Genomic DNA, 13,222 nt, shown 5'->3' with positions numbered 1-13,222 from the left:
CCACTGTGGGGCCAGGACAGAAAAGAGCCATGACCGGGTCAATCGGCAGCAAAGGCCTCTGAGCGACGGGGCAACCAGGCGTCCCGAGGCGGCAGAGCGAAGTCATGTAGTCATAAATATATTCATACCTTTATCTCTCGATGTTGCAAGTGTGGAAGGAAATTCAATCGTCTTTTGTGGTAATCTCGTTCGCCAAAAAAGAAAAAAAGTGCCAAAGGCTTCTGGCCACACATTCTTTGCTCCGACACGCATACATGCACACAAACCCCAAAACCTTCTTTTAAGTTAACTTGAAGTGGTTTTTTTGAAAGTAAAACTCTGGATGAGTCAGAAGATAAAGACGCTTTTCAGAGTTAACCAATTAGTTGAGGATGGTTACCCCCACCCCTTCCAGTCCTAGAGACCACTACAGATGCTCAGCCCCAGTCAGAGAGCCCCGCTCCACGCCACATCAGACAGCCCGGGGCCTCTGACCACAGGGGCCCCGGGCTGAGGTCCTCTCTGTTGTTCTATTGCCGTGGTACTGGTGGTGCCACTGTGTTGATGTTTTTTTGTTTACTCTCTCTGTCTCTGTCTGTCTGTGTAGCGTGTGTGTTTATCCACATATTTTTCCATCTCTGTGTATGTCCATCTGCGTCCTCTTAAGCAAGCTGAGGCTGCTTTCTCTTTCACGAGAAAAGTTGAAAGGAGGACTGTGGAGGAGGGTTTAACGGAGATCACGCTCACACACAAACATACATAGACATGCAGTTCACACAGACACGTGTTGTGCGCTATATACACACAGTCCATCCCAGACTTTTACACTGCCCAAGGGAATCCTGAGGTTTTCCTTGTATTATTGGAAATGACATGCCGAAAGCGCTTTGATGTGTCCTGGAGGAATTATGATAAGAGTTGATACACTTTCAGGTTTTGGCTGTCTGGTGACTCTCTGGCACACCAATAAATCTCCTTATCATCTTAACACCAGCCCTCTGGTCCATTCTCACTTACAGCACTATGTCAACACCATGTTGACTGGTTTTGGACTCGATTACCATCTGTGATCATGCAATACCGATAAGGGTATGGTCGCAAAACACTTGATCCATGTTTCAGTCAAGCGTTTTGTTTCTTAGATGTGGTTCTAAAGCATTTCATTTTTTGTAGCATTATTTGTCAAAAGCAACCACATTTCATGTCGCAAGTAGAGGGTTTTTGAGTCAGCGTTTTTACATGCTGTCCACTTTTCAAACCAGAATCGGTTCACATGCTCAGCTAATTAACCCAGTTTAAAAAAAAAAAGAAGGGAGGAAAAAAAGGGGAAGGGTCTTAAAGTTCTCATTGTAAATCCAACATGTTGAATCTTTAGATTCTTTAAAAACATCACAAATTTGAAATCCTGCATTGTCCTGACCGGTGCAGTTTTCTGATTGCAAGCAAAATGAACGATTGTCCCCTGTTTTGTCCACAGTTAAGAAATAAGGACGCTAGAGGGACTGACCACAGTGGCGGGCGACCTGAAAAGGAAATCCTGTGTTTTGCTGACTCCAGCTCAAGCCTGCTCTCTACCAACACTGCTAATTTCAGTCCATAACTTGATGATGGAAAAGTAAATAATCCATAATGGAGAAGGCTCTGATTTAATGGTTTTTGTAAGATTTAATAGCGTGCGCTAAATTAATGATGGAATGAATGAATAAATGATCAACATTGCTATCTCTACAAGGATGGGTTTTTTTTCCTTATCTGATTTGTGAGGGGATAATGTACATAAAAGGCCATTTTGTCTTAAAATGGTTTCACAGGAAAATATGGCAGGAAAAAGATCTTGGTAAATTATGTAACAAACTTGAAAAACAAGTCCTTACTTTCATTAAGCATAAGACATTCAGGCGCCGGTTTTTCCCTCGTTCAGTACTATCAAATGGGTTTCTTTTTTTCAAGCAGTACAGTATTACTTGAACCCGAAAATATGCCAAAATACAATAAATGCAACATTACTAGATTGCTCATTGCCTTTTCTCTCATTTTCCAATGTTGCAACCATCTCCAGCTCCAGATCTAGCCTGGATGCAGATGATATTGTCTCCTTCGAATCACCTGCCACAACTGGTTACACACTGTCCAACTTAAGCAGTTAACGAGCTTTTTAAATGTTTTGATCATAGACGGAGTGTAAAGTGTTGAAGGGTGAGGTGCTGAGGGAGATTTCAGAGAGTCCTTCTTGGACCGTTTGTGAATCAGTTGTCTTTTCTGAGTTCTCTGATTACCCCGGCAGTATGTAGCCTCCAGTCTACAGCAACTTGTTAACACGGCTTCTTTTTTTTTTCTGTTAACGGCAGGTGAAAACAGACAGATTTTGTGATGGTGCATGTCCTCGTAAACCCAGAGAGGTTAGTAGAGAATATATGAGATTATTAAACTCGGAAGCACTCTTGTGAATTAACCTTGACCTTGTGAATCCGACATTGAACCTCATTCCTACCATTTGTTGCCAGTGGTTTGAATACCAAAAGCAGCGCACCAGGACTGGTCATCTGTCCTCTCCCCCCTTAAAAGTGCACTTCAAAACATAAACTACAAAATGTATACTGATATGAAGACCCGTCAGTGCAGTGGGCCTGTCTGTTTAGATCATTGATTAGCAGAGTGCTGTGTACGGGGAAAGGGAGAAGATAAGACTTAATATTGAGTATATGTGGGTGTGTGGGTCGGGTTAAATAAAACATGTTTCAGGTGCCGTCCAGGAATCCATGCTACTGCTTCTTTGATCTAACAGAACACACATTGTAATAAAATCATCACGCACATATGTGCATGGTTTTATGGAGCCTGGCACTGACTCTCCCACATGCCTCAACATATATTACTGTCCACAGCAAAAAGGAAACAAGCAGCACGTAATCGTGTTTTCATTTCCTGTCATTTCATCTTTAGACCCGAATCACTTTTTCTAGCCTACACCCCTTGGCTGAAGGAGAAACTTCAAAGAGGTCAGAAGTGCGGTGCGTGCGTGTGTGTGTGTGTGTGTGTGTGGGGTGGGGGGGGTATACCTTCATTTCTGTGGGTGTGAGACAGGAGTGCCTTCCGTTCCTTCATCGCCCCATTTTGGTAGGCCTACAAATTCTTTCTCTCTCCCTCTCACTGCCTCCTCTGCTCTCATTGGCAAATGTATCACACCCCAACTGCCCAATCAATGTGTGATGACAGATTAAACCTTTGGATGGTGCGTTGAGCCACAGAGCTCCAGCAGGATTGTACTCATGAGGTTAAGGGCTCAAAAGTACCCTATTTTAAGAGTGCAGCGCTACCAGATTGTTGCAATAGCGCTCCCTGCTGGACAACAACCGCCTCGGATGGGCGCACTCACAAATTGAGTTGCGGACGGCATGTGTTTTCCTGATCAGATGCAAGTTTCAGCAGGGGCCTCATGTCAGCGAGGTGAGGCGTTATTACATTTTCTTTTTGCATTAATGGGGAATAAACTCAAATGTAGTGGGGGATGGATGGCCGTACCGTCAAAAAATCCAATGCTTTGACAATGCGATAAAATTGCAGTTTACATGATCGCTGACGTCAATTCTACCGCCACCAGCAGGGGTCAGTGTTTCAATAAGCGCTGCAGACCAGAGTCACATAGATGGGGAATTAGCTCAAATGGTAGAGCGCTCGCTTAGCATGCGAGAGGTAGCGGGATCGATGCCCGCATTCTCCAAAATGTGTTTTGCTTTTGCATCCATTGATTGTGCAAATTATTGGCATGCGCAGCGATGCTGACCCTCGTAACGTTTAACCGAATTGTAAGCGGGACACAAATGCCGATGGTGCCACTTAACAACACAAACTTAAAAAAAACATCGATCAAATCAATCCAAAGTTCATTTACGCAGCACATTTATTTCATTAGATTAACGCAGCCACTGAGGATGCACAAGCCAGCGCATTTTTAGTGCCGGTCCCAAGCCCGGATAAGTGGGGAGGGTTGCGTCAGGGAAGCGCATCCGGCGTAAAACCTTTGCCAAATCAAATATGCGGATCATAAATCAGATTTCCATAGCGGATTGGTCGAGGCCCGGGTTACCAACGATTTATTTCATTAGATTAAAGTGCCATGCTCTTTACATTTTGTCAAAGAGCACAGATTTTTTTAAAAAAGTTTGAGATGATAAAAGAGTAAAACAGATAATACATGTTATGGGATGAAGACCAAATACAAATAAGTTAAGAAAAGGATCAAGTTAAAATAGAAATAAAAATGAGGAGGGGTAGCGCTGGGTAAATCCATAGTATATGAAAATATTGGCGGGAAATATTTTATGGGTTAGCAATGGTGAATAATGTCAGTGTTTGGGTCGTCGTAAACAGGATGACAAGCGTTAGCGTAAATAATGGCGTGGATAAGAATAAAAATTAACATCTCAAGAGACAAAAGACCTGCGAACGGGTAAAATGTGCAGTGACACTTACACCTTTTCACCGCACCTAACCTCGAAGGGCTAACGGTCTTACTGGTTATGGGAAGGTTCGATTCCCGGCTCCTCCAGAGAGCGTGTGGAAGTGTCCTTGAGCAAGACACTGAATCCATAACTGCTCCTGATGAGCAGGTTGGCGCCTTGCATGGCAGCCTCCGCCATCAGTGTGTGACTGTGTGTGTGAACGGGTGAATGTGAGGCATACACACTGTAAAGCGCTTTGAGTGGTCGCTAGACTAGAAAAGCGCTATATCAATGCAGTTCATTTACCATTTTAATTGGACATCATCGATACCTCCCCCTCCCCATTGCACGCCTAATCGGAAGCGAGGCTACTTCAGAAGTCCACCTGTAGATGGCAGTATCGCCCTAAACCGATTCCCACGTCCTTTATGAAGTTAGTCTTAGAAGTGGCTAAGTGCATAGCTTGCTTATCAGTCTTGATAACTGAGGCCTATAAGCCCAAAGAATACATATTCCATTCATTGGCTGGCATGAATGACAAATTATATTTGGAAGAATCATCGTCTGGCTCATTACCAGACTAAACAAAACTGACATAAGTAGAAAGTACTCCACACCAATGAGACTTTTTCATTGCTAAACATTTTGTCAAATGTTTGCAGATATTAATTACTTAAAAAGAGAAATTTAGCATTATCAAATGATATGATATGGCGCTACAACTGATAAAACACGCACGCACGCACGCACGCACGCACACACACGATAGCAATAATCCTTCATAGGGTCATGAATGTGTCTGCATGCTTGACCCCCCACGCCTAACTCACATGCAAATCCCAACAGCCATTCGATGATGGCCCAACCCTAGGATCTAAATAACTTTTGCTTTCCAGCTGGCTACCATTTCATCCTCCTCACAAGAGAAGGGGGGACCTCATGGACAGAGAATGACAGAACGGGAAAGAGATAGTGAAAGTGGAGTTGACAGTAAGCCACTAAATGGCTCAACAAAGAAAAAGAAAACTGTGCATGACAACAGCGATGCATAAGACCTATTTGGATACCATGATCGAGTGAGTCGGGAACTTTATGAGCGGACCCAGACTGGATTTCATTTTAGGGGCTCGGGTTGGATCAAATCACACCTGGGAACTAACACGGGACTCCTGTAAATTTGCGGAAACAGCTGAACCAAGCCAAGACTTGATTCGACTGTCGACCCAATGACAACCTGGACTTATAGAAACCTGCAGGTTCCTTTCGAAGTGGGAATGAGTTCTTTTATCGAATAGAATAAACAACATGTGAGTGGGAACCTGTTTTTGTAAAAGAAAAAGGTTTGATGTTTCCTAGATACTAACACTACTTTAGATATCTATTTTGTCTTTTATCCAGTGTAATATGTCAGCTGAGTGTGGCAATGCTTAGTCAGTCAGACAGTTGAAGCCTCACAAAACTGTATGTGTGGTTTGTGATGGGAGAGATTCTCCCTGGAGCCAATGTGGTGCTTTTGACATATTTTGATTCCGACATACACTGACTCACTGACTCAGAATTAGACTAACGGAAAATACTCAGAGTCCCTTGCGACTCGGTAAAGACAGCGGACAGAGGAGAGGGCAACCCTGGGGCGACAGCAGAGTGATTACATCCCCCAACCCCCCCCCCCCCCCCTTCAAACACACACACACACACACACTGTTACCTACCATTTAAAGACAGCAAAGCATCCAATATATATTATCAAACATTGCTCCAGGGTACCGTGCGCTTCAAAGTGGCTGCATTTGCACCTCTACATGTGCTTGAATGTGTTCACCGTGGATGCAAGTCAAAATAATTTGGGGCGACAGGCAGAGACGGTAATTTGCTCATAGAAATGATCTGATTTGGGAGGAAGAGGTGTTCTCCAAGGACAATATGGGAATGTTGTAATGCCACCATCTGCCGTGAAAGTGGAATTGGTAAACACACTCAAAGACTGAGAGACGCCTTTAGATGAGAGTTGTGAATCCATTAGAAAATAAAATTAGAAAAGAAAATCTTCGAGGCATAAGGTGTCTGTGTGTGTGTGTGCCTGTCTGTGTCTTGAACTGTAATGAAGAACCCTTCATCCTATAGCCCACTAGAAACTAAATTCAATTTTGGTCTGGATTCAGGTTGGACTTTGCTCATCCTTGTGAAACCAGTGAGGTATGTTTCATAATATTTTAGTGACAGAATGCTGCCCTTCTGTGTTGAAGCCACTTCGCTGTCTTTGAGAATCCAAAACAGGCATCACGTCTTGAAGAGCTGAGGACATTCGCTCTCACGGAGTCTCCTGCAGAATATAATTCGCCCAGTCCTGGAAAAGCATCACATCATGGACTCCCATGGTGGTGCGTGGCTCAACACGGGGGCAGTCTGTTCCCCTCTTGGCGCCGCCCGTCTCTCGCAGTTAGCTCTGGGCTGTGCAGCGGTTGCCATGGTGACTCACAGTGCCGGCTACAGTGGTTCCTATGGCGTGTTCTGCATGGTGGTTTGGTGCCTCTGCCTGGCTGTGTCGATTCTGGTGTTCTTCCTGGATGCCACCCGCCTCCACACCTGCCTGCCTGTATCCTGGGACAACCTCACTGTGGCCTTTGCTGCCCTGGCAACGCTCATGTAAGACATGTTCTCCGTGATGCCTCAAACATCCCATTTGCCTGCGTTGTTGCAATGGCGTTTTTCACTGAATATTTAACAGTCTCAATTTAATGTTGATGCCTCTATAGCAGTGGTTCTTAAACTTTTTACTTATAAGCCCCCCCCATATAAAAACTATCTGCATGTCATTATCGTGACACCATCCGTACATACTCCAATGCATTTAGCTGCGCTTATTCCGTTTAACCCCATAAAAGCATAAGAGTGAGTAGCAATCTTCAAATATTTACAAATCAAATCTCATTTTTTGATTTCCCTTTTTCCCATCAACGGCAAACATAAGAGTGTAACATCTACAGAAAATAAAAAGGCTATTTTATATTATTTATTTGCTTGAATAATTACTTATGTACATAATGTACTTATGTAAATGTCATATCCTTGATATTTTGTGATTGAAACTTTCAATAATTTCCTGTTATCTTAAGCCCCCCACCCAGCAGCTCAGAACCACTACTCTATATGACCGATATTGTAAATGATATGATCGGCAAAACTTTTATTTTCGTATTCTGCCCTCAACCTTTTTCTGTATCCATCCCCAGGTATGTCACAGCCTCCGTGGTCTACCCACTCTACTTTGTCCGCTCCGAGTGTCCTTATGCGGGCTGTGAGGTGAGGGATTTCCGTATCGCCGTCACTGTCTGCTCCATCGCCGGCACTCTGGCCTATGGGACTGAGGTGATCCTGTCCCGCGCCAGGCCAGGACAGACCGTGGTCGGCTATATGGCCACCGTCTCAGGCCTCCTCAAAGTGGTCCAAGGTTTCGTGGCCTGCATCATCTTTGGAGCCCTGGCCAACGGGAGCGAGTATTCCCGCTACGCCGCCACCATTTACTGCGTGATTGTTTATGCCCTCTGCTTCACCCTCACCACACTGGTGGTCATACTGACCGTCTGCGGCCGCACCGCGGCTGTGCGTTGCATGCCGTTTGAACGCTTTGTGGTGGTATACAATCTCCTGGCAGTTTTGCTCTACCTCAGTGTGTCCGTGGTCTGGCCTGTTTTCTGCTTTGACCCCAAATATGGGTCTCCGTGGCGACCATCGTCGTGCCCTCGGGGGAAGTGCCCGTGGGACAGCAAGGTGGCGGTGTCAGTGTTCTCCTTCATCAACCTTGGGCTGTACGTAGCAGACCTGATCTACTCCCAGAGGATACGTTTTGTCTCCTCTCAGAGACCCGCGCGCCCGCGGGTGTAGCATGCCATGCCAGCAGAGAGAGGGAGGCCTTTGACTCTCAGCTGCCCTCATTGGTTAGAATAGACAGGATTTTGCGACGCTGCTATAGCAAGGTGGAATTCCCCATCGGTGTCATTGTCAAAAGACCGAGGTGCACGGAACTGATATTTTGACACCATGTAATCCAGGAAACCCCGCCAGCTACCTTCTTTACCAAATTACACTAGACATCCTACCCCTTCAGCCCTCCAAGAACTTCAGTGAGATCAGGCAGCCACACCCAACCATCCCATCTCCACTGGCATCCCCAGACAAATTCCTGTCGAGCCATACACACCCACTATTCCTGACTCTGACCTATAGTGAACGTACAAGCAGACATTCTCTCACACACACACACACACACACACACACACACACACACACACACACACACACACACACACACACACACACACACACACACACACACACACACACACACACACAGAGTTTTGGCTTTGACCATTCATTGCACCCTATCTGCATTAACCCAGAAAGACAGATACCCTCCACCCAAACATCCTACAACCCCCCCAGGGACAAAAAAGGAGAAGGAAAAACCTCTCTGGCTGCCAGCTGGTTGGAGGTTCTCTGTCAGCAGTTCTATCTTTTCCCCTCCCAGGGACAGTCTATCTATCTGTCTATCTATCCATCTATCCATCCATCCATCCATCCTCTGATGCTTTAGGATCTACAGAATTTCATCACTCATTATGCCAGACTTCTTCTCTCCCAGACTCCCACCCCTCTGTCCTCTCCTCCTTCATCAACCTTTCTCTCCAGAGGTACCAAGGGGGGAAAAAGAAACAAGCATTTCCCTATCATACATGTGGATACTATGGAAATATTATAATGAGACCCTGGGAAGCTCCTGTATCTCCACCTAAAGCAAAGCAACGGCATCTGGGTTCAAATGCAAAGCCATGGCGGTTTAGCTGTTCTTGATTCCACACTGTGAATCCTGCCTGAAAACACACGGACTGTTACTGTCTGTTTGTCTGCATCTCAGACACTTAGTATTTTTAACAGTCTGCTAATTTGAACAGATGGAGAATTTTGAGGGGATTTCTTGTCATCAGTGTGTAATTTCTGCAGCCGTAAATAAATTGCCTCAGGTTGCTGCAGTAACTTTGTGTGTAAGCTGCTTCCCAAAGCAGATTGACGCTCTCTGAAAAACCCTGCAATTATTTCCGACAGCAGTCCCTCTACTCGTCCGGCTCCCTCTACTCTTCTCCCAATATTCAAGATTCAAATGGTCAACATTATACTAAGGATTAGCTCAGTGTAATATGGCAGAACCCAAAGAAATCTTCCATCGATATTAATAGGACAGTGGCATAAAAAGAGCAATCTGTAACTGTGCTCCCGTGTTCGCCGTTCCCCTCACTGTTTCCCATTTCACAGCTGCTCCATGTTTTGCACATCATTTCATTTCACTTCCTGCTCACTGGTGGCCTTTGTCATATACATACCGCCATGGTAACACACCAACACCCTCCCACCACACACACACACACGCACGCACGCACACACACACACACATTTTTCTGTACTTGTGAGGATCTTTATTAGCTACATTCATTCCCTAGCCCCTAACACTAACCTTAACCATTGGGACTGCATGCCTAACCTTAACCCTTACTCTAAATTTAACCTCATTTTAACTGTAACCTAAACCTCAAACCCAAGGGCTTATCCTAAAATAACCCCCTAAGGGCAAGCCAGACTTTCCTCCCTTTGCAAAAATGTTCTCGTTCATATGGTTAAAAACTCAAATTGGGTCCTCACAGATATAGTTGAACAGGTGCGTGCGCACACACATGCACACACACACACACACACACAGCCCTCTAGAATTGGCCGGGCTCCCTGACAGAGATGAGCTGAGACAGGTGTCCGTCATGTCTGTCTGTGCTGATTCCCCGGTCATGGCTACTTCTTGGGATACAGTACTACTGGCTCTCTGTCATGACAAATCTCTCATAGCCCGAGGCACACGCTGGTTGATGTCAGCTTCTCAAACTGCCAGCACTACATTCTGTATTCTTGCTTTGTAAAATGTTGTGTGGCCTCATCTCTGGTTACCTAAAAGATTTTAACCCAGTGATACTTTATCACATACCATGGGATGGGCATGTGTATGTCTATTGCTCCATTTTCTTCCAAACCCAACATAATTCAGTGATAAACACATCTTCAGCCAGACATAGGATGACTAAATGGTGAAGTCAGCTAGTGTAATTTTGCACTGGAAAAGAAAACCTGCGTACACATGGCCCCTCCATGGCACATGGTTGAGTATCACTATGCCTACCCTCTACCATCACATGGCTGACTCTACTTGAACCTGTTAACAATAGTTTTAGGAGCGCTCCATACTCTGTCAGGTTTGGTATCATTGATTTGCATCATGCTGCAAAATGCACTTGGAAATCTCAGACGACCATTGGACTATATTGCATGGGAATGGTTTTCAGGATTTAAACATGATGTTTGTGATTATCTGATTCATGACAGTGTTTTTACTTCCCACATTCATGAATTTGTATGTCAACGTTAATACCGGGCATATAGATTTTTTTTTACAGTGATAACTGATTCCAAAAGCAAAACTGTGTTAAACTATTAAAAGCATGAGTAATGCAAAAAACAAATGACAAAAAAAACCTTTGTTTTTCGGGGTTGATTTCTTTTTTCTTTCTCATAACAGGGCACATGGACACATCATCTGTCATGTGTATTTCCACAAACAGGTCAAACCACAAAGTTTGCCAGGCCTGCAACACTTAAGCAGCTTGCGGGTCAGTGCCTTGCTAAAACAGAGTTGATCTAGGGCGCACACACACACACACACATACACACAAACACACACTATCAGGTCAGGAAATTGAGCTGGTGACCTTCTTGCTACTGTTCAGCCTCTTCAACCTGCTGCCTTTTTGAAAGATGACAGATGGATCTGTTTGATGAACCAGGTTATTAAGGCAGGGAGTGGCTGGTGTTGACTGGTAGGAAGTTCCTGCGGCTTTCATCTGAAGCTTCAATCCAGATCAAGCTTGACTGAAGCCCCTTTTAAACAAACCCACAGCCTAACAGTAACAGCAGCGCTACTTTTAGCTTTTGCTAGATCTTTCCCATTGAACACATCGTTCCTTATACCTTCCTCCTTTCTAGCGTTGTTTTCTAGGCGTACCTGCCATTCACAGGGAGCATAAGTGGACTAAGTGGCTTGACCGAAGGAACTGACTTCATTGACAAAACATCATCTAAGGCTAGGTCTTTGCATTTCTTCAACACTAAGAGACACAAGCCCTGACAACAGATGACCCCTGACCTCTCAATTGAAGCATACAGCTGTTTTTGTTTATGTTTGGGGTTGTTTGTCATATTCATACATGAAACCTCAATCCTCTTCAATGTAGTTTCTTTATTAATGAGGAGGACGATTTGGTAGCCATCCATCCATTATCTGATTCGCTTATCCTGCTCTCAGGGTCGCAGGAGCCTATTTCCAGCAGTCATTGGGCAGCAGGCGGGAAGACACCCTGGACAGGCCGCCAGGCCATCACAGGACCCCCCCCCCCCCACACACACACACACACACACACACACACACACACATAGGGACAATTTAGTACGGGCGATTCACCTGACTTACATGTATTTGGACTGTGGGAGGAAACCCACGCAGACACGGGGAAAACATGCAAACTCCACACAGAGGATGACCCGAGATGACCCACCAAGGTTGGACTACCCCGGGGCTCGAACCCAGGACCTTCTTGCTGTGAGGCGACCGCACTAACCACTGCGCCACTGTGCCGCTCCGATTTGATAGCCTTTCAGTGAAAAACAACACTGGAAATGTACATTTAATTTGAATTCATATCGTGCACAATGTACGTCGTATTCTGTTCATGTGACTCCTTTTCTCTCACAATGTGTAGGGGAGGGGGAACAGATGTATGCATTGAAGAGATTGTCAGTCTGTGTGTGGCATTATGTATTCAAATCTTTTCTCACTCCATAAGGCGGCTTGCCTCTCTCTGGCTCTCTCATAAAGATGCTCACATACACCTCTGGGCCTTTATCACTACAAGCAACAAATTCTTGTGAACACTTCACCTGGATCCTCTTTTCTCTCTGTACCGAAGAAATAAAAACTGATTCCTGCACTTGAGTTTTTTTTTTAATAAACCTCTTGGGGTTTTGTAAAAAAAAAAAAGACTGAAGAGTGTTGTCACGCCTCAACACATGTGTCTGACTGATAGATAGCGCAGAGGCAGTCAGTGGTAAATTGACTGTGTGTGTGTGTGGGGGGGGTGACTTGTGTGTATCAAATAGACTTGAATGAGAGAACGACCATGTTGCAGGGATACAAAGCTTCAACTTTTCAGTCACTTTGAGATTAGGTTTGGAGGGGACAAAAACATCACACTCATCATCTTCATCCACTATTTCCACTGATATCTGTCTAAGAAAGCATAGCGGAAATGATAGCACCGTTTCAAATGGTCACTGGCAGATGCCTCTAATGACAGAGGGGAATATTAGTTTGTACCCCCACTCGGCTGATTGAAGAAGTGTTACCCAACGGGTTGCATGCTTTGCAACACAACGCCCGGCCACGCATGCACAGTCTTGCGTGTCCCAAAGCACTGAGAGATGATTGGAATGTAGTCCCTCAAAGGACACATCCGCCACCTCTCACAGAGTAATTTTAGCATGGGCATGGCGCAGCATGGAAGGGTTGGTGTTGGTGGTGTCGCATTGGGGTATGATCAGGGTCGTTGGAACTGTTTTCTGGCAGGAGTTGCTGTAAATAGGGGGGTGGGAGAGGGGAAGGGGGTATGGGCTTCTTCACCCCTTGCACCGTTATCACTTCTGTTTTTTTT

At 45.0% G+C, this 13,222-nt stretch overlaps 2 protein-coding genes and 1 non-coding gene across 3 annotated transcripts in view; all 3 read left to right on the top strand.

Annotated features, from left to right (window-relative positions):
- aspscr1 (ASPSCR1 tether for SLC2A4, UBX domain containing) overlaps positions 1-1,971 on the top strand; it is a 31,892-nt gene extending 29,921 nt beyond the window's left edge. The window contains exon 17 of the mRNA XM_056280370.1: positions 1,457-1,971. Coding sequence (XP_056136345.1) covers positions 1,457-1,467 — 11 coding nt within the window. The 3' untranslated portion in view covers positions 1,468-1,971. The remainder of the gene's footprint in view (positions 1-1,456) is intronic.
- A 1,656-nt stretch (positions 1,972-3,627) lies between these two features.
- Positions 3,628-3,700, top strand: trnaa-agc (transfer RNA alanine (anticodon AGC)). The gene has a single exon. It is a non-coding gene; the product is annotated as a tRNA-Ala (tRNA).
- Positions 3,701-6,786: 3,086 nt separating this feature from the next.
- LOC130112928 (myeloid-associated differentiation marker-like protein 2) lies at positions 6,787-8,306 on the top strand. The gene is made up of 2 exons (XM_056280450.1): positions 6,787-7,067; positions 7,655-8,306. The coding sequence occupies exons 1-2, from the start codon at positions 6,787-6,789 to the stop codon at positions 8,304-8,306; spliced, it is 933 nt and encodes a 310-aa protein (XP_056136425.1).
- Positions 8,307-13,222: the final 4,916 nt, after the last annotated feature.

Source organism: Lampris incognitus, chromosome 5, assembly GCF_029633865.1.
Source record: "Lampris incognitus isolate fLamInc1 chromosome 5, fLamInc1.hap2, whole genome shotgun sequence".
NCBI lineage: Eukaryota > Metazoa > Chordata > Actinopteri > Lampriformes > Lampridae > Lampris > Lampris incognitus.
The sequence above is the reverse complement of the archived record's forward strand: the minus strand, read 5'-3'. Positions and strand labels throughout refer to the sequence as shown.

Coding starts and splice junctions, on each gene's coding strand:
- LOC130112928 (XM_056280450.1), top strand. CDS start 6,787: ATGGACTCCCATGGTGGTGCGTGGCTCAACACGGGGGCAGTCTGTTCC. Junction 7,068..7,654: donor GCTGCCCTGGCAACGCTCAT/GTAAGACATGTT, acceptor ATCCATCCCCAG/GTATGTCACAGCCTCCGTGG.